The sequence below is a fragment of the Aethalodelphis obliquidens genome, unplaced genomic scaffold (genome assembly GCF_003676395.1).
Source record: "Aethalodelphis obliquidens isolate GAN/ISIS:26980383/991018 unplaced genomic scaffold, ASM367639v1 scaffold12, whole genome shotgun sequence".
NCBI classification, from domain to species: Eukaryota; Metazoa; Chordata; class Mammalia; order Artiodactyla; family Delphinidae; genus Aethalodelphis; species Aethalodelphis obliquidens.
This window is the reverse complement of record NW_020837956.1, coordinates 30,058,499-30,079,849: the sequence shown is the minus strand read 5'-3', so window position 1 is coordinate 30,079,849 and position 21,351 is coordinate 30,058,499. Positions and strand designations below refer to the sequence as shown.

General features: G+C 42.3%; 1 protein-coding gene and 1 non-coding gene across 2 annotated transcripts in view; both read right to left on the bottom strand.

The window, feature by feature from the left end:
• NT5C1B (5'-nucleotidase, cytosolic IB) overlaps window positions 1–8,531 on the bottom strand; it is a 21,618-nt gene extending 13,087 nt beyond the window's left edge. The window contains 10 exon segments of the mRNA XM_027113772.1: window positions 1,857–1,986; window positions 3,118–3,285; window positions 3,588–3,685; window positions 3,688–3,922; window positions 3,925–4,061; window positions 5,378–5,516; window positions 6,075–6,117; window positions 6,119–6,306; window positions 6,634–6,726; window positions 8,499–8,531. Coding sequence (XP_026969573.1) covers window positions 1,857–1,986; window positions 3,118–3,285; window positions 3,588–3,685; window positions 3,688–3,922; window positions 3,925–4,061; window positions 5,378–5,516; window positions 6,075–6,117; window positions 6,119–6,306; window positions 6,634–6,726; window positions 8,499–8,531 — 1,264 coding nt within the window.
• On the bottom strand, window positions 2,355–2,461 carry LOC113624224 (U6 spliceosomal RNA). The gene has a single exon (XR_003434269.1). It is a non-coding gene; the product is annotated as a U6 spliceosomal RNA (small nuclear RNA).
• Window positions 8,532–21,351: the final 12,820 nt, after the last annotated feature.

Below are 21,351 nucleotides of genomic sequence, written 5' to 3'. Positions count from 1 at the left end.
GTTGTGGAGCACAGGCTCCGGACGCACAGGCTCAGCGGCCATGGTTCACGGGCCCAGCCGCTCCGCGGCATGTGGGATCTTCCCGGACCGGGGCACGAACCCGTGTCCTCTGCATCGGCAGGTGGACTCTCAACCACTGCGCCACCAGGGAAGCCCTAGGATTCCTTTTTTAAAGAGTTTATCCTAAGGGAATAATCTGAAACTCTGATAAAGATTTATGTAGAAAGGTCTCAGCACAGGATTATTTATAAAAGCAAACCATGGTTCCAATGATGTGAGAATAACTAAGGTATAACATTAAGTATATAAGCGATGTACCCATTCAAAGTGTTTTTGGATATATGATAAAACTGGGCAGCTGCAGATGACATAAAGCAGAATTTTGAGCCAGTTGTTGCTGAGCCAGCTAGTCAGTTGTTTATCATCTGCATGGACCAAGAGAGTGGATAGGCTCTATCCACAGCTGAAGTGGAAGTGTTTGCCGTGGTATGGACGAAATACTCTCACTTTTTCACTTAAACCAACATTGGGCATAAGTGGCGTAAAAGTGTACTCTACAAATCCTTAAATAATATTAATTTAATGATCAGAAATTATTTGGTGGTACTGGGGACTTCAGAAATGGTGAAAACATCGTCCCTCTTCTCAAGGAGATCACAATTCACTAAGGAGCCAGGCATGTAGACAGATAATTATAATATAGAAAAGACCACAGCGAAGGGAGATACAAACTGCCTTCAGCCCCGAGAGAAGGTAACTAACCTCTTCAGGTGAAAAGTTGTTATTCCATGAGCAAGGCTGTGCAAGATTGGGCTTTATCTGTTCATTAACAGTATTAGTATGTAAATAAGTAGAATTTCTCATGCTACTAAGCTCAATGGGCTTAGTGTGGTGAGGGATAGGTAGACTTACATCACCTACTAAATCAAATAAGGCTGTCTTGTAAAAATAATAGCTGTCCTTTATTGAGTGATTACACCACTCACCTCTGCCAACGCTTTTATATATATTCTCTCTTTTCATAGCATAATACTGTGAAGACTGCGTATTTGAAAGGTAAACATATTTTCAACTGTGTATCAGTAAGACGTTGGCCTTATAATTAGGATGATATAATATAAAACTTATAACTTGTAATAGATAGTGATTATTTATAAATATGCCTAATTTAAGCCTAGAAGTTAAATATGCCAAATTTAAACCTTATTTTGACTTGACATACCCTTAAGACTGGATATGTCACTTAGAAAATGGGCTAAAGGTCCTCACATAAGAAGTCAGGTAAATTCATAAGAGGAAAAATGGGGACCTCCCCTTAAAGTCACCAACACACTAATGGAAATGCTATGAAGAGACTAGTGTCAAACCAATTTTCCCTGTAAAGGAATAAAGACAGGTTTGCTGGCATGAGTATGAATTTGATGTGTGGGGAGAGCAGCCGGGGCGAGTCAGATGTTAAGAGTGGAAAGGAAAGGTAAAAACCTTTAAACCTTTAACATGTGTCTGTGGTGAGCAGGAAGTCTGATCACACAGAGAAAGCCCTGGGTTGACGGCTCCTTGAAGTCAAGTTCAGAAGTGAAAAACATAAAACAGAGAAATATATTGCAGGACCTGGGATTAAGACTTTGAAATTCACACTTGACAAGTTAAGTCCAGAGCTTTGGGCCCAACTCTGTGCTGAAGTTAAAAATGAACATGGCCTCTCTTGTTCTGACATAGGCAAATAAACATTCCTCACGCAGAAGGGGGTGTCACTATCAGACACTGCATTAGTTAGGCCACAGTGAGCAAAATAACATGGCTTCTCTCTTCCAGAGCAGCGAGCTGTTCTTCCACACGGTATTTATTTTACTTACCATAGTGATTGACGCTGTTTATAAGCCGCACTCCCACTTGGGCATGGTTATTAGTCATCAGAACAATATCAAATAAGTCCTGTTCATCAGGATACAGCTCACGGAGTCTAGCATTGACGTGCTGCAGTGCCTGAAGGTTACAAACACAAATGTGTGTAAAGAGGGCCAGGCAAAGTGGGCACTGGGGGTCTGGATAGAAAGGATCCCATAGGTGTCCAATTCAAGCCCTGAAGACTCTTCACTGAGAGACTGTGGCTCCTTTAAGTCAGGGTTATGCCATTCATTTCAGTATTTTCAGCCTCGCATACATAGGACCTCAGTTAATGTTTACTGAAAGATGGGTAACGTTTGTTGAAAATTGTTACAACATTTGGTTTACTAGAATTATTTCTGTGAGGTACATAGATAGGATCAGGCTAACCCTTTCATGGTTTGTCTATTTTTGTTTTTGATTCATAAAACCTGCCTTTCTTGATCTGATGATTATTTTTTATTGTGAAAAGTACAGGCTGCTTCAAGAATTTTCATGTTATCCTTGTGCAGAGGCCACGCTAATGGTCTCTGTGTTGTTCCAGTTTTAGCACATGTGCTGCCTAAGTGAGCATTTTGTGTATTTTTTAAAACATGAGTCTTTAGAATAGGTTTGTGGTTTCCTCTCATGCTTCCACTATGCCTCATAACTACTTTCTACTTACAACACGTGGAGGTGTCATTTGTTTCTGCCTGGTTATGATGTCATTGTGTAATATTTGTATAAGTTATATAGGGGATCAGAGCTATAAGTGCTATACATTTCAGTGTAAGTTCCAAGAACCTTACTTTCTCTATTAAAGTCATGCCCCTAAGTGCCAAGAGCATCTTGAGTTTCTTAATATGCTGTGTTTGGGGCAAGAGCAGCGAAAGTGAATTTAATCTTATTTGAATGAGGTGTTTTATTTCTACTGCTTGGAATCATAAACTCATTATTGCTTCTGGTTACTGCTCCTTCTATGGAGAGGACAAAAGTTTCTGTTACAGGTCTCAGAACTTGGACTCCACTTAGGGAAAGCTCAGCATTCCAAATCTAGGGCTGCAGTCCCTCCCTCAACAGTGTGGAAGCTTCTGTGAAAATATAAACTGACCTGGGGTAGACTTAAAAAAGGCAAGAATGACAAGGGTGGATTAGGAATTATAAGGAAACCTGGATGAGATCCCAGGGATAGCATGAGTCCTTCCCTGCCATCCAGAGTCCTGGAAGGCCGAAGACAGCTTTGCAGGATACCTTGACAAAGCGGAAGGCCGGCCCTGGGGCCAGCACGACATTCTCATTGAAAAGCTGATACTCCATGTACTTTTCCAGACCCTCTTCCTTGTAGATTTTCCTGCCGTCCACCATGTTGAAGAGCGCACGGGATGACACAGCGATGGTGATGGCATGCTTGGGTTTGGGCTGCAGAGAGGGGCACCGACAGGAGGACGAGTCACACAGACCTAAAGGGATGAGGAATGGACCTCATCCCAGGGCAGGGTGGGAAGGAAACACTTGGGTCCCTGCTTGGAGGACTGGGATGCTGGAGACAGCCAAGGGCTGGGTTCTGGGGGCTACTGTGCCAAGGGGTAGGTTCAGGGAGGAGAAGCAGGGGGCTGGGTGAACTTCCCTATACCATGGACAGGAGGGAGGCTGAGAGAGGTCCGGATGCGGGGCTGCGTGGAGCGGCAACCCGGGTACCAGCGGAGGCGGGCCCTGCTCACCGGCCTGGGGCGCGAGCAGCTCGGTGACTTCTCGTACAGTGTTCTCACGGATGCCCAGTAGGCATCGTCCTCGTCCGCCTCTTCCTCTCGTTGCCTGGGTCAGGCATACAGTCTTGATCTAGCTTTGACGGGTAGAGAGCCCTGCGCTGGGCATAGGATTTCCTTTCAGTGGGGGGCGTGCGCGGATATTCCCGCTGGTGCGTGTCCCTGGAATCTCGCGAGTCCCGCAACTCTCGTGTGTACTGGCCCGCTAGGATTTCCCGCCCCAGGCCGGGAGACCAGGCGTCGGAATTCTCAGCCATCTTGGTGCTGCGCCGGGGCCCGTCTGGAGCTGGACCTCCGGGGTCGTGGAAGAACGTGAGTCGAGCGGCATGGTTGGTGTGGGTGGCGAGCGCTGCGCTGACAGCGGCTTTGGTGACTCTTGATGGCTAGGGGAGGTGAATGAAGTCCGGGAGGTCTTGGAGCTACTGGGGGACTGGAGCAAGAAAGTGGGCTTCTGAGTTAGATGCCCGCCTAGGGTCCCCGTCCTCACCTCTGCCCAGCCGGGGTCAAGGAGCTGTCCCCTTCTCTGTGTTCCATTCCCAGCTCTTAGGTGAATCCTGGTTCATCTCAGCTCCTTTAAGTAGGGCTTAAAGGGGCTCAGACGTTTCAAGGCTCCATATATTAGACATTTCTGTTACATGGACCCAGAGACAGACTGCTTTCATTTCCCCCAAGTTGTTCCATCAGCACCTCACACTTTTTTTTTTTCTTTTGGAGTAGATAGGGTAGAGGTCCTCTTCCTTGCCCCTAGGTAGCTGGCACATAGTTTGCAAAGTTCTGTCACTTTCTTCACATATACCTGCTCAGTCAGAGACCTTCAGGTAGGACAGAAGGCTTGAGGAAGGGACCTTGCTTGCCACTGCCTCCATCTGTGACCTCCAGTTAACTTGATGAGCAGCTAGACCAGAAGTTCCCACCAGAAGGCTCTGCAAAGCACCTCAGGGGCATCCGTCTCCACATTTGCTCTGTGATTAATGCAGTGAGTGCTGGGAAGGTCAGCAGGCTGGAGAATCAAGTGTCTCCCCATCACCTTCAGAACTTCTTGTGCCAGTGAAGCTCAGTTGGAGAGAATCATCTTCCTAAATAGGAACTGGTTCTAGTCATTCTAGAGAAAGGACTCCTGCACTAAGGTATGAGATAGATTATTAAGCATCCATATATTATTCCAGTTTTTGTGATTATTTCACACGTTTCAAAGGGCATGTTCTTGGTTAGATTATTGAGCCAGTCCTCACAGAGACAGATGGATTGGTTCTCCCAGTGTCTGGGCCTGTGTCACACTCTGCATCCAAAAACTAATTCTCACAACAAACTTTTTCTTCTTATGTGACTAGGCCTAGTTAAGGGCTCAAAGCATCACACAACCTAATACTCTTCAACAGTTTATCTCCTTTGTTGACATTTTCACCCCCTCTTCTGAGTCTTGGGTACTCAATGAATAGTTTTTGAATGTGTGAAGGAAGGAAGGAGAAACCATGGAGTTTAATCATTCAATGTGCAGTTTATAGACCTAGAGATCCTAGGTTTTAATCTAGCTCTATGAGCCTTACTAGTGTGAAATCTTAGGGAAGTTACTCTGTGTTTTGGTTTTCTTACTCTGGGGATTGACGGGGGTGGGAGTCTGTGAGAGCTAAGTTAGCTGAAAGATATAAAGTACACGGAGCAGGGCCTGGCGCATGGAAAGCATCAATCTATGTTCTTCTTCTTCTAATTATGGCGTGTACTCTTCCCTTTCATTCCCATCTCTTCCTTAAGACTTGTGTTCTTGCTTCTGGACTCACCTCCTGATGGAGCTCTGGTGGATGGGCTCCGTGAAGTTCGAGACCACTGATTTCTCACTAGGTACCCTCGAGAGTCTGTCTTCAGCAAGGTTAATTCTCGTGATCCCTTTCAAGGAGAGAAGAGACCCAGGAGTGTAATACCCCACCACCGAGTCCTCCCACACGTATGCTTACGAAACAGCCATGGCAAGCCAAATATAGCAGTGATCAGTGAGAAGGCCCCTGCCCTCTACGACGTGTAATTCAGTCCTGGCCCTTGTGTATTATTCTAGCTCTGGCCCAATCCTAACTTCTGTGAGGTGCAGTAAAGTGGGAATCTACCTGGAAGAGCATCCAAAACCAAGAAACAAGTCTGATATCTCATGGGTTTTCACCTGTGACTCCTCTTATGTGGAACTTAGTAGAGTTGAGCCTTTTTCCTCCCTTTTCCCCACTTCCGCCCTTAAAGATAAGCTTGTTAGCAGATGCTGAAAAGACATACCCAACATTTTTGACCAGATTACAAAGATGAAGGCCACTGGTACCTCAACAAGGCTGTAGCGGGGCTCCCAGGCAGCTGCAGAAGAGGGAATAGCGCCCTCTAGCACTGCCTTTGGGAGGAACAGGATGGAGGAGACCATGGAGAGGCAAGTGGAAGTTTCCATCCCCGAATCCTTTCCCTCACCCAGATTGCCTGTAGCTCCCCTCCAAAGTCAGTAGCATTAGAAACAAACCCTGATCACGGTGATCTGCTAGCCCTGCTCCCACAACAGGCACATGTGAATATAAATACGTATCGTGCAGCAGGGGCCAAGAAGCACTTTTCCCTCAGCTGCACAAAGGCAGCATCTACACGACGAGTGACCCCGCATGGGGCAGCATCTCAGCGAGTGATGCGGTATGACTGCACGCCTCATCTGAAAGATGGTGCAGAAGATGGTCAATGCGATGGCCAGACTCCCCTTCCCTCCCTGATTTGAACAAAGGCCAGTCTCCTCCCACAGGCTGAGCAGAGGTTTCTACGCCATTTATTCTGCATGAACGTTGGGATGTGTGCTGGATGGGTAGGCAGGGGCTAGCTTCTTCTAGTATTTTCTTAACCTTGCCACGAGGACGTTAGGTATCCCTTAATACAAATCTTGATAGCTCAGTCTTTTCTCCCCAAACTCCCCTGCCTGCTAATATTTTTTTATTATGCTGTCTGCTCTTTAATTCTCTCACCAACTCTGAAGAGGTCAGCTCACCTGAGTGCTCAGACGAACTCCTGATTTCTCAGAATCCTTTCTAGATTTGTCTACTTCTAGGCTGTATTTTGAGTACCTCGGTCCAGTCTCATTCTTAATATGGAAACAAAGAATGTTTATTAATTTTTCATCTCGGGGCATTAGAAACCTTGGGTTTGGGGAATCAAAGGATAAATGAAAGTTAGAATTTGTCTCTTTGCCACTATCAAAAATATAAATTATAGATATTATTTTTCCTCTGTTCTAACAAGCATGAGTAAAAGGAACATATATCAGACAACTATACAAACAGATTTTTAATATAGAAATTTGTTGGTTTATAGATTTGAGACATGAAGCATTTATCAGTTACAAAATGGTAACATGGGAAATGCTGTGGGAGAATTTCCCAGGGGTCAGCAGGACTTGGAGTTAAATGTGAAGCTGCTCACGCAGAACAACTTCTCTTCTCTGTTACTCTGAAGATTGCTACTTATGGAACTTTTTCATTTGCCATGTAGGACTGAAACTTCTCTTGTTTGTTTTATTCATAAACCAATTTTCTGTCGATCTGAGCCTCATCAATAATAGATTTTTTAAATCAAGCACTTTAATCCTGTACAGATCAGTCAACAGGCATGTCTTCTATTCATGTTCTCTAACTATTCATAGCATCAAGAGTGAAAAGAGGTCTCTTATTAACGAACTAATAGGGAAGACCATGTAGGGGAGCAGAAGAAAATGGCTTATTTCATGGACATCTATTCAAATATTTGTTTTCATTTTCAACTGCAGGAAATACTGTTGTATTAGAGCAGTGTTTCTATTGTTTCCTGCCAATTCAGTAGCTGTAATGCAATCAAGATTAGTGTTATTTATCTGTTTAAGGAGCTCAACTTCTAGCATAGACCAAAGTGCTCAGGGGCAGTCTGTTAATCTCTTTATGCTCTGTGCCTTGAACCTGGGAAAAATCTAGTTGATGTTAGTTGAGTGACTGAGTCTATGTCTGAAGAGAATGGCATAGCTTTATAATCCTAGAACTAGTCCTAAAATCTTTCCATCAACCCCCTCAACACTATCACCATGAAGTCCTGTCACTGACTCCAAAAGATATTTTAAATCTAGTCCCTCTTCTCCGTTCCTGTTCCAGGCCTCAGATCGTTATGGGTCTGCGTTCTTAGAATGTGGCTTTTGACCAGATTTCATGGCCTTAAATCCTCTCAACTTCTAGATCCATCTACCCCATTTATTTAGGGTGATATTTATAAAATGTAAATCTGCTTATGCTTCATTTCTGGATACACTCTTCATTCGCTTGGTTAGAGAGACCCAGGAGTCTCATGATGTATCCTGTCTACCTCCAACTTGTGTGCCCTCCACGCTACACTCTATCTCTATGTTCTGTTTTTGCCAAATGACTTGTATTTGTCTATATACCACCCTTATATCTTATAACCTCCTTTTCCCTTCAGTGTTCTTCAGAACCAAGCTCAGCACGACCTGGGAGAAGTTCCCAGTATTAAACATCCCTCTGTGTTGCCTGTGTCTTTTGTACATACTTTTACTGAGTACTGAATTGTACTTTGTTTATGTATTCTCTTTCCTACTAGGTTGTGCATTCTTCAAAGATAGCAACTGTGTTTTCGCCTCTTACCACTAACATATGAGCATTTGCTCAATAAGTGCTGACTTATTGGATGGACTTATACACATGATTTAATCTCCTTTTTCTCCGCTCTTCATGTTCTTCACTTCTCCTTTTGCCTCTGTGTGTGATCATCATCTGAAATTTGATTGCTGCAGAGCATTTCCAGAGGCAAATGAGGGACTGATATCTACATTTCCTCAGTTCTTTGGCAAGATTCTAGGACATTCAATTCACTGACCTTCTTTTTCTGTTTCAGAGATGTTTGACTCATTTCTTTAACTATTGAAATTCTTTTGTTGTTATGCAGGTTTTCCTCCCCCCAGCTCCATTTCCCGTTGTTTCTGTTGTTCAGTCTAGGTCTGCATTTAGAATGTCAAATTTATGACATCACATGTGATTCCATAGTAACTAACTGACTCTCTGAATATGTGACTTAAAAAATAAAAAGAGATAGTATTATTTGTGTGCATCCACTCATAACCATTGTCTGGGTTTTTAGGAATCAATGTCTAAACAATGTTCAAATGTTTAATATGTAGCAATATCAGTATTACTGCTTCCTTCTTTTTAAATCTCTTTAACGTTAGTAAGTTACTTATTGTATCAATTCCATTTGTGGCTGTACACTTTCTGGTACTGCCAAAATGAATGGCAAACTCATTTGTGGACCCGAGCATTTATTATTGTTTATCCTGACAGATTTTGGAGAACTTTCTGAAAATCTGGAGACTTTTTAACAGCTGAGATCTTGTTCTAGACACAGAGTTTAGACTTGAGTTTAGCTTTAGTGTTTGGTGTTTCTTTCACAATAGGAAGGCCATTTCCATTTATTAAGTCAAAGCACTTAATGTGGCTAAACATACTGTGGCAGAATGATACTTGCACTGTTTTTCCTGGTGCTGCCCCATCTTTAAACGTTCTTAAAGACAATCTGTCCCTCTTGTATACACACAGGGAAGAATATGTAAAATCCAGTCCCTGACTCTGGTTTATAACGTCCAATAATGTTCTTCACTTATGGTTCTGATTTTAGGTAAGAGACATGTGTCATGCCAGCCTGATTTTGTCAAACCATCATGGACTGAGACAGATTTCTGGCCTCTCTTCATGGGAGTTGACGACTTAGTTTGAATATCGGAAGTTTTTGACAGCTTTAATCAAAGTTCTCCAAAGGATCTTCTAGATAGTTAAATACATATGCTCCAGGTTAGACTGCTTGGGTTTGAATCCTTCACCCACCCCCCGTGTCTCACTGTGATCCCAGACAAGTTGTTTAATTGTCCTAAATCTCAATTTCCTCATTTAGAAAATGGAAATAACGATGGTATCAACATCAGATGGTAGTTGTGATGGTTGAAATAAAAGTATTTAAGACAGTGATTGGCATTCATAAGTGATTAACAAATATTAGTTATTACTTTTACTGATAATTTTGCTACAGCTATACTACAAAGTTAAAATTGAGAAAAATCTTTAACTGATTTAATCTACACTGCAATCTAGTTGTAGGAACAGAAGTTTAGAAATATTTCTTATTCATGTCCATGTATAACCAATCAAATGTCAGTGTGGTGATTCTTCCCATTTCCTAAACTCTGTAGTCTTAGTGGCACAGACAGAACAGGGAGGGCAGGCTGAGAAGGGGCAGGCATTAGAATAGCAGTTAGGAACAAAAGCTGTGAGTCTCAGCTTGTGTTCTGCAAAACACAGGAGGAGGATTTCGCAGAGGAGGGACTGGAAAAGTCTCTGGTTTTTGACCAGTCCTCTAGCCTATACCTAAGATCTGCTTTTGCTTCTGCTCCCTTCCATGTCTCTTCTATGTAACTCTGCATCCATATATTCAATAAGTTCCTTGATTATTGTTCTTTTCCCATAGCATACCATCCAGAATAGAATATGAGCATAATGAGTGTTTCAAATTATTTTATGTATCAATATGTAAATATATTGTTTTGTTCTGAGCGCTAAGGGTGATAAAAAATTATTTGTTTTTCTTTCAGATTTTCTAATTTGTTTTCCTTTATTATATTCTGATTCTTAGCTCTGTTACTGAGCATGGAAAACTACACATATATGTAGGCAGCTGTATTAGTCAGCATGCTCCAGAGAAATAGAACCAATAGGATATATATATAGATATATACGAGGAGATTTATTATGGGAACTGGCTTATGCGATCGTGGAGGCTGAGAAGTCCCACAGTATACTGTCTGCAAGCTGGAGAACCAGGAAAGCCAATGGTGTAATTTACTCTGAGTCTGAAGGCCTGAAAACTAGGGGAGCTGGTGGTGTAACTCCCGGTGCACTTGGTTTGAGTAATCATAAATTTAATGACTCCAAAATGTTCTAGAGTGTGTACACTACAATTTATGTATTTCCCTACTATTGAATGCTTGGGGGATCTCCAAGTTTTTGCTATTGCAAATAATATTTTCTCGAGTATCTCCTTTCGTTAGCTAAAGTACAAGTTCCTTAGTACAAAATTTTTCTGTCCGTAATGATTACTACATTAAAAAATATAGTTGGGTGATCAGTAGCATCTCCAAATTGGCATATCCAAATCAGAACTCTTGATTTCAATCCTAAAACCTGCTTTCTGCTCAGTGTTTGTCGCCTCAATAAATGATACCTCATTCACTCAAATTCTACCTCTGCTAATCAATGTATTTGGACCACTTACTCCATTCAAATTTCAGTTTTGTTGCCCTCAAAATTGGAATAGTAACATCTACCTGTCAGGAAGGATGTAAGGATTATAGGTAATATAGTAACGTGCATAGCAATAATAGATATGTTCATTATCATTTTGTCTTAGTGAATTATGAACAAAGAATTTTGCAAAAAGCATTGCTTTGATGTTATCATCGATGCCTTACCAAGTAGACATGCTATTATGGCATAACTAGACTGTCAGATTGAAAATGAGAATATGTGGTCTAACGATATTTCCAATCAAGACTATTTTGGAAAATTTAATACAGTTAACAATGGACACCGTCCATGTCGTAGAATGGATACTTCGGGGCATGTTGGGCCTAATATTAGTCAACACAGCTTCACCTTTCCTGAGACAACAGAATGGGTTGTGGAAAAGGAGAAAGAGTCGGGATTTCCTTTTGTCCCCGTCTGTCACTTGAATTGGCTTGCTGTGTTCGTTTTCTACCTCTTTGTAACAGGTCACCATTCATTTAGCAGTTTAAAACAAGTGTATTTATTATACCATAGTTCCTCAGGCTAGAAGTCTAGGTGGGCTTAACTGAGTTCTCTGCTCAGGATCTCCTAAGGCTGAAACCAAGGTGTAAATCAGGATGGGCTCTTACTTGGAAGCTCTGGGGAGGAATCTGCTTCCAAGTCCATTCGTGCTGTTGGCACAATCCGGTTTCTTGTGACTATCGGACTGAGGTCGAACTTCCTGGATGTTGGCCAAGGTTTACTCTCAGCTCCTAGAAGCCATTCTCAGATTCTTGCCCCAGGACCTCCCTCTCATTAATGGAGAACCTGCCTTGTGTTGAATTCCTCTCCTGCTTTGAATCTCTGCCTTTCTCTTTTGTTAACAGACAGAGGCAATGCTTTGTTCTGGAAGAAATCACATGATTAGGTTATGTCCACTTGGAAAAATCTCCTTTTAAATTAACCTGGAGTCAGCTGATGAGTAAGCTAAATTGTAGCTACAGAATCCCTTTTGCCATGTACAAAACCTACTCATGGGGGTGATGTCCCACAATATTCACAAGGGAGGGAATCATTTAAGGGTAAGAGTCTTTTGTGGGGACATGATCTTAGAATTTTGCCTACCACACTCATTTAACTGACTTTACCTTAGTGAGCTTTCAAAACACAGAGCTAAGTGAGTAAAACCCAGGCTTGGAAATGATTGACCACCACCATCTACCTCAAGGAATACAGGCTAACTGGGGTTTCTTTGGGCACTTGATTTAAATACATTTCCTGTTTTTTGAGAGTATCGGCTGGGAAGGTTAATAGATGGAGAGGTGTCTGAGCTTATTCTTAAGTCTGTTAGATTCATGTGTCTGGATATTTTTGGAGGAGTGGTAGACATATGCCTGTAGCCCTCTGAGAGTCTGTGACTGTTGAGGCAGGTGTGGAACAGACCTGGGAGCACCTTGACCCCTGCAAAGAGTGTTTATGTACTCACAGTGTTTCTTTTGGAATAGTACTGAAAATAAATGTGGGGATAAAGTGATTTATCCTTCTTAGCTCCTTTCTGTAGAAATGGCATCTCTCATGATTGGCCTTCAAAATATATCAGGTATCAGTGTTGGCTTTTGAGTCAAATAAGCCTGCATTTAAAAGCCAGCCCTGCTGGTAACACGTAGTTAATCTCGGTAAGTCCCTTAACATCTCTGCACCTTGTTTTTCATCTCTGTAAGGTGGGTGTTATGATGCCTAGTCTGAGTCTTTTAGGGAGGAATATATATGGAATGCTTGTAATGTGCTTGGCCCAGAGTCCCTGGTTCTGTGGCTGACGGGGTCACACACAGTATTTTGCAGCCACTCTCATCAGGAAGTAGAAATTTCCCACCCCTTGAATCCAGGCCTGCCTGTGACTTGCTTTATTTAATGTGGTGCTGGGAAGTAACATTGTGTGAGTTCTAGAGCCTAGGCCCTCAAAGGCTTGCAGTGACTGCCTTTTCCCTTTTGAAATGCATAGGGATGGTTTGAAATCTTTATGAATGAAAAAGTATGGGCCATGAGAGCTCATGCTTTTAATCATAGGACACTTTTCACATTTCTGACTATTTACTACTTTTTAACTACCAAACTGAGTGAGGCAACTTGTCCAAAGTCATAAAATTGGCAGTTGGTAGAATCAAGTTTCTAACTCAGTCCTACCTGCCTCTAAAGCTTACAACGATTGTTTGTTTGTTTAATCACACTTCCTCTTCAGGGAGCTTCTCCAGTGGCCCATTCTTCTATCCCCAGCTTAACAGTATGTCAGTCTGAAACCCTATGCAGTTAATTGAATAGTCTAAGTAATTAGATCAGACAAGTCTTCATAGTTTCTAAATATGAGCCCTATCCAACGAGACTGTGTCTCTGTAAGTCTCAGAGCCCGATTAAGGAGTAGCTTCTCATATCAATCCTGTTTATGGTGTGTATGCACAGTTCTCTTGCCAAAAGCTGGTAAGTGGAAATTCCTTGTCCAAAATATTGACTGGAGGCCAATGTGCATATACCAGGCCCTGCCCAGATGGCAGTTATGTCAGCGTTCTGCTTACATAGGTCGAGGCTGCAAAGTACCAGTTCTGGGAAGGTTTTCCAGAGAGGAGAGTATGCCATTCGGAATTCACCAATGAAGAATAAGTTGTTTTTGAAGTTCACGTTTCTTGAGTCTGTGCATCTTGATTATCCACATGACTCAGGAGACACCAGGGATTTAGGGAGCCAGAGAACTCTGTCTGTGGCACAGTGTGATGGGATGTGATTGATGGATTGGGAAAGAGTAAAAAAATGTAAAACACTTGTACTTTAGAAAATATTTTTAAAAAGTTATCCTGAGGGGAGTCGTAAAGTTAAAGATGCTCTTTAAACTATAAGTCCTTCAAAAATAAAAGTGTTACTTAATTGCTGTGTAGGTTAGCGTTCTAAGCTTCAATCTTCTCATCTGTAAAATAGGAATTAAATGTTTATATACGTCTCACAATTTTGTTGTAAAACTTGAATGAAATCATGCAAGTAAAAGCACGTAGCACAGTTCACAGTAAGTTCTTAATAACACATACCTCCAAGACAACTTCTGTTTAAAAAAAAGTCTGCATGTTTGAACAGGGAGAAAAGGTCAATTGGAAGATCGCCAAAGGGCTTAAAAATCAGGCAGGCCAAGTAGAAATTGGTGACCACTTTCTCATAAAGGCAAGGGAACTTGGTGCCAGTGTGAAATCGGAATCTTGATCTTTTTAAGAAAATCATGAGGAGTTTTTTCCACTTCTCATTTGGCTTAGCCAAAATGGTCCATGTTCACCTTTTTTTCTCCATCCTGCCTTCAACACTTACTTTCGTAAGTAAAGTTAACAAATGATCCCATTTCTCCCATTAGTAACAGCCATTAGCAGGAATGTTCGACACTCACCAGCATTAACCAAACCCTAATTAGCCAAACACGGCCTGCCACCCCTTACAATGCACACCTTTCTTTCCCCACGCCTGCTATGGCTCACCTAAAAGAAACATCTGTAGAGCTCCCCTCCTTAGCCCACTCTCCCTCACATCATTAATCAGCTTGCTATGCCTCATCCAGAGAAAAAGAAATTATTCAGTTTCCTGTTGCAGGCCGGCCAGATGAGCAAGTGCTAAGTAGGACTTCAGTATGTACCCTCATGTTCATGGCATATAAGTGGCTGTACCTGGAGTTACGGTGTGTTAAGGAGGACATGTCCTGGACTTCACAGAGGCTGCCTTTAAGCTGTCTAGTTCTGTATGATGCTGTGATGCTTCCGCTTTCCAGAGCCAAGCCTGAATAGAACAAAGCAGGGAAATACCTCCTAGCCTGGGACCTGGTGGCAGTTATCAGCTTGCTCGGAGGACCCAGGATCTGAGAGGGGCTGTGAGGACTCGGGGGCTTTCTCTATTAGGTTGTTTTAAAAAAAAAAAACAAAAAAACCAAAATACAAAAAAGAAAGAGAAGGTTGAGGCATCTACCTATATTCGTGCTCATTATGCTGCCCCTGCATTGTCACTAAGTTATTTCTTGTGTGGAGGTGGCAGTGATAGGAGCTTCACTTCCATGCATCAGGAGCTCTCAGGCAGCTCTCTTTGGACAGACAGTATATTGTGGAGAAAAGCAACATGGTCTGCAGGCTTGGCTTTGAGCATCAGTGCTGCCACTTCCTATGGGTCTCTGCAAGTTGCTTAACCTCACAGCCTGTTTCCTCATTTGTAAGATAGGAATGATAATAATACTGACCTCATAGAGAGAAAGGAAACAAGAAATGTGAAGGATGAAGCACAATGCCTGGCACAGAACAGGCACTCAGTAACCATCCTTATCCCAGGTCCCCTGCCTCCTGATTCACCTGCAAAAACAAATTTCAGGGACTCTGGGGAGGATTTTATCTGGACCCTGTGACCCCCTAAGGAGGGCCTTGCCCTGAACTTCAGTGCCCCATGAACAGGAGACCAGGAGTCTTTTCTCTTTGTTTTCCTTTGGCCTGTTTTTTATTTGGGGTCTGTGTGATTTCCTGGCAACAGCCCCGTTGGTGGTGAGAAAATATGTGTGTTTGCTATTTGAGGAACAAGCAGCTTGTTTCTAGAGGTTCCTCCCCCCACAATATTGTTGTAAAATGTAGTTCAGCAATGAATGTCCCTCAGTGCGGCACAGCTCAGACTCCAAGTCTAGTCCAGCTTGGATTCTGTATTTCTGGGGATGCATATGGGCCAGATTGGCTTTCATGACATTTTTCAGTCTTTTGAAGTTTGACTTCAAGATTGATAGCCTTTTCTGGTTAGACTCTCTGGCAGCCCACTTTCTCCTCCCCAGTAAAATAACAAAGCTTGCTTCCACTCTTATGTTCCCATTTCTGTGGATGGCACTACTATCCTCCCGGTAGCTCAGGTAAAATCCTGGATTTATCCTAGACCCTGCATCTTCCTCCTTGTCACATCCTGTTACTCATTAGCATCTTTTGGCTTGACCTCCTTAGCATCCTTCAAAACCGGCCATGTCCTCCCGTCACATGTCCATTGATGTACGGCGGTCCCTTCCACAGCACCCTCTGCAGCGTCTATCCTAAGCACTAAGCACACTGATTTACATTTTCTTGTTCTCGTATTTTTCCTTTCCATTAGTCTGTGGAAACCTTGGGGGACAGGGCCTATGAACTAATCATCTCTGCATCTCCAGTGCCTCATACAGTAGTTGAAATAAATGTTTCCTGGATTAATTAAAAAAGAATATAAGACATTGTGTCCCCAATTGGAAAGACTTTCTATATCAGAGGACAGACTAGGGTTTGAAGAGGTGATTTCTGTGACCTGAAAATGACTCCCAATCCTATCTCCATTAATCCTGGGCTTGAATGAGATTGTACCCATTTGCATTTTTCCAACTTTCAGCCAAAATGTTCTCAGTAATTAATTAGTCTACTCAATAGCTCAACAGAGACTATTCTAAGAAAACATAGGTATCGGTGCTGCCTGATGACCCACAGACATCTAAAACTTGACATGTCCAAAATTGGACTTATCCACTCCTTCCAAAATCTTTTCCCTATCCTATGTTTCTTACTCCTGTGAGCCTTGTTACCTAAGCAGGAACACGAGAGTTATGCAAAACCTCTCCTAGCTCTGCCATCCTGCCATTCATTTGGGCACTGAGTTCTTCAGCATCAACATCATAACATCTCTTGAATCTGTACATCCTCACCATCATTGTCTAGTTCCCACCCTCATCACTTCTGATAGGAACCTTCTGAACTAGGGGTTAATGGAGTGGATGATATTTCAGATACCATCAAGAAAAATGGACTCATTTTACAGATGAGGAAACCAAGGTCTAGAAAGAAGAAAGGACTTAACCTAAGATCATAAAGCCAGTTGATGATGCAACCAAGAATAGAAACCAGGTCTTTGCAGGCTGTCTCTTCTTACCATATCTAGCTGCTTTATTTTATTTTATTTTCTCTTAGTCTATCTTTCTCATTTGCTTCAGTTCAACAACAAAACACTTATTGAGAATCAGCTTTGTAACAAGCATTATACCAGTCATTGGAGGTCCAAAGGCAGGAGAACAGAATCTGGGGTCAGTAAAACTCTTGTCTCTCTCTCTCTCTCTGTCTTTCTGTTTTTCTCAATAATGGATGGCCTCCTCCTTGAGTGCAGACAGAGGTCAAAATGTACATGAACATGGCCCTTCGGGTTTTGTTCTCTCTTTACTGTGCATATGTTCTGAGGCTCGGTGTCACATTATGCAGTGCCCACTGATAAATAGTAGGCAGAGAATGGACAAGAATGATTTTGAAGAGGGAGAAAATGTCCAGATGTTAGTAGCTCATAATGTTTTAATTTTCCCCAACGCCATCACCAAAGGTTTGTCTTTGGTTTATTTGTGTTATCACAACAGTGATGATGGAGTTAAATTCAGCCTTTGAAAAGAGGATTTTTGCTTGTTTCATTTATATTCTACTGTTCTTTCATTAAACATTTCTAAATATCCACGGGGCCCAATTCTTACAAAAATAAATCAGATAAACCTAGGGTTCTTGCCAAGTCAAATATCTACAGTTTCTGGCAATTATGTAATTTCCAATTCTGCTGCAGTAACTATTGCTGATAAGTCAATCGTCATAAAGAGAAATGTTCCAGACCAATCTTTATTAGTGTGTCCTTCACTGATATATGCAAAGTCTTATTTTAAAAGCAGAGTTCTAACTTTTTTTTCTGTCCCTAGTGAATAGCTTCTCATCATAACAATTTATATCTGGATAATGTCATTGTAAAATATAAAAATGGTAAATTAAAGCCCATGAAATTAGGTTCTGCTGTTATTAATAAAAACTGCTCTGGTTTTCACCATTTTGTTATGATGGCACTGTCTTATAATGCAACTTTGCAGAAATGTGTTTCTGGCGTTGCAAGATGATTTGGCCCAGACAAAAGCAATATTTAGAAAGTTACTCTGTGGGACTGCGCTGGGAAGAAAGAACTTGAGAATCATGTGCTAATTTAAATACCTCCTTAAAGTTGAGGTTAAACACATTATTGATTAGGAAAGCCTTTTAGAGAGAGAGAAAAACTGTGCTATTCTGTAAGTGGTCTAAAATAAACAAACTGAAAATACCAGCATGCTATTTTTTTTTCCCAGGGTTACATATCTGTTTGGTGCAGATATACATTGTTTAAAACACATATATTGGGGCTTCCCTGGTGACGCAGTGGTTGAGAGTCCGCCTGCCGAGGCAGGGGACGTGGGTTCGTGCCCCGGTCCGGGAAGATCCCACATGCCGCGGAGCGGCTGGGCCCGTGAGCCATGGCCACTGGGCCTGCGCGTCCGGAGGCTGTGCTCCAAGACAGGGTGGGGGCCGCAGCAGTGAGAGGCCTGTGTACCGCAAAAACAAGCAAACAAACAAAAAAACACATATATTAAAATAAAAGCATTATTTTCAAATCATGATTTCTGCCTGTGCTTTGAGAGGAATCCTCTAGAGACATTCTCCTCTGTAGCTACAACTCACATGCAATGAACTTAACTTTTGTCAGGGTCATTACAATTTGTAGAATTTTAAAAAATTTTTATTGGAGTATAGTTGATTTACCATGTTGTGTTAGTTTCAGGTGTACAACAAAGTGAATCAATTATACGTATACGTATATCCACTCTTTTTAAGATTCTTTTCCCATATAGGCCATTACAGAGTATTGAATAGAGTTCCCTGTGCTATATGGTAGGTCGTTATTAGTTATCTATTTTATATATAGTAGTGTGTATATGTCAATCCCAGTCTTCCAATTTATCCCTCCCCCACACTTAACCCCGGTAACCGGAAGTTTATTTTCTACATCTGTACCTCTATTTCTGTTTTGTAGGTAAGTTTTTTTGTACCGTTTTTTATTTCTGTGAGGGGAAAGTAGCCTGACAGAGTCATCTTAGTTTAGATGCCGTCCTCTCATAAGACAGAGTGGTAGCCAAGATGAATTAAAAATCCTTGCCCACTTCGCACTCCCATGGATTCAGCGAGGAAGGAGCACACTGTTGGATGCCCATGTCAATGGACGGCCCAGACTTTTAGGTTCTCTAACAGCAGACTTGCTTTGTAAACAGTTATCAGAAGTATTTTGTTGATGAAGACAGTGCATTTCAATATTTGGAATATTTTCAGATGCCTTTCATTACCAGTATCAGTTAAAAAAAAGATTGGAAAAATGGGAATAGAGCTTATTCCTAATGACTAGGAGTCATTTCTTTCAGGTCTCTGCTGCTTTGTGTATACTACAGGACTGGCTGAATGGAAACTTCCAGCCACAGGACATGTGGAGACAATCAGCCTAGATAGGTAAGAAAAATTCAATTGAGAAGCTAGACGGGATGAAGAGGACTAGAAGCAGGGTTCCCCAGGCTCTTAAGGCAAGTGATATATAACTAAAGTATTTAGTGTTGCAAAGGGTGGGGCTAAAAGAAAATATGCTAACCGCACACCAGGAAAGCATTGGCTTTTCAGCAAAATGCAAACAAAAAATAAATACTGGAATAGTTTTGAAAGCAAATGATATTTAAGTTGCAAAAATTAGAATACAAAAGTCATCATTTCTGTTTCTCGGTTTGTATCCAGTCAGCGTTGAGCTAATGGTATAGATTTCAAACTGTTGGACAGTGGTGCTTATCCTCACTGTGTGTAGGACCATGGCAGGTGAATGGGACAGTTTCAGGGTGAGTAAATGTATGATTGCAGGGTGATAAATGTATAATTCATCAGCTTGAGTCTTAGGGCCATTTTTGTGATTGAACAACAGGCGTTAACCCCGATGCTATCTACTTTTCACTTTCTCTACTAGGTTGTAAAACCTCTTTGCTGGGATGGGCGTGTCTTGATGAATTGCAGGGGGAGGGGAGGTTATTCAGGGAGGAACCTGGACCTGCCCTTGCGAGTCCCCTTTGGCATGGTGAGTCATCTGGTTAAAAGGTCAGACAGTGAACATGTCCTCTTTTGAGGGCCTCTGCTGGATTCCTTCTTATTCCCACTGATCTGGTTTTCAGACTTCAGTATTGTTGCTGATCTTCCTTTTAAACAACTGCACCGAAGAGTGAGGCTTGAGCTCAGTACTTAATGAAGGATCCAGAGAGCCATCTGGCTACCAAAATCTTCTGAAGCATGAGGTCTCACCTAAATGTGAGCCAGGGTTTTTTTTTTTTTTTCCAAAAATTTTATTTATTTATTTATTTTTGGCTGCGTTGGGTCTTCGTTGCCACGCGCCGGCTTTCTCTAGTTGCGGCGAGCGGGGGCTACTCTTCGTTGTGATGCGCGGGCTTCTCATTGCGGTGGCTTCTCGTTGTAGAGCACGGGCTCTAGGCTTGCGGGCTTCAGTAGTTGCGGCATGCAGGCTCAGTAGTTGTGGCTCGTGGGGTCTACAGTGCAGGCTCAGTAGTTGTGACGCACAGGCTTAGCTGCTCCGCGGCATGTGGGATCCTCCTGGACCAGGGCTCGAGCCCGAGTCCCCTGCATTGGCAGGCAGATTCTTAACCACTGCGGCACTAGGGAAACCCTGAACCAGGGAGTTTGAATCCTGCATCTTTTGGTCTATATCTTTATTGTTCATACAACAATGGAATAATAGCCATTGGATAATAGCCGCAGGATAATAAGACACCAGTTGTCCTTCTTGTCCTTGCCCAACCTTCATCTTTCTGTGATCACAATGTGAGATAAGCATCTTTGGGATAAGAAGAAAGAAATCAGACAACTTCTTCCTCGTTTCTTCCTGTGGTAACAGGTATTCCAGTGGCGACCCCTGGCTTCCTGCTTTCGGGGCATCAGAGAGGACCCACCGCTGGTGCAGCCCCACCGTCCCTCCCGCAGCTGTCGTGCCCTTCAGCCATGTGGCTGGGTGGCTCTGAGAGTCAGGGAAGGATTGCTGGGCTCCCACATATTTCACTTAGAATTCGTTTGGAAACGAGGGCACTTGGATTCCCTGCTGCTCTTGTTTTTTCTGGGACGGTTCAACAGGGATGGGGGGAGAGAGAGGTGTGCAAAGGCAGTTATTGAGTGGCATACACAGCAAGATTCACAAGCTTGGAATCTCTTCAAGTGTCCTCCTTGGGAGTGTTTCCCTCTGAATTAGAAAGCTCTAGTTTTAGCTTGATGAATTGTTCTCCAGTTAATTCAGTTGTTTAGCCACTGCTGGAGCTAGAGTAATGAATATTCAGAGCAGAGAATGTGGCTTTCTGAAATGATATCATAAATAGGGTTGCCAGATGGAGCAAATAAAAATTCAGGGTGGCCAATTAAATTGGTATTTCAGATAAACAGTTAATGATTTCTTAGTATAAGTATGTTCCAAATATTGCATGGACCCTTTCAAATATTGCAAAAACATACTTAGTATAAAAAAATTGTTTATCATAAATTCAAATTTGATTG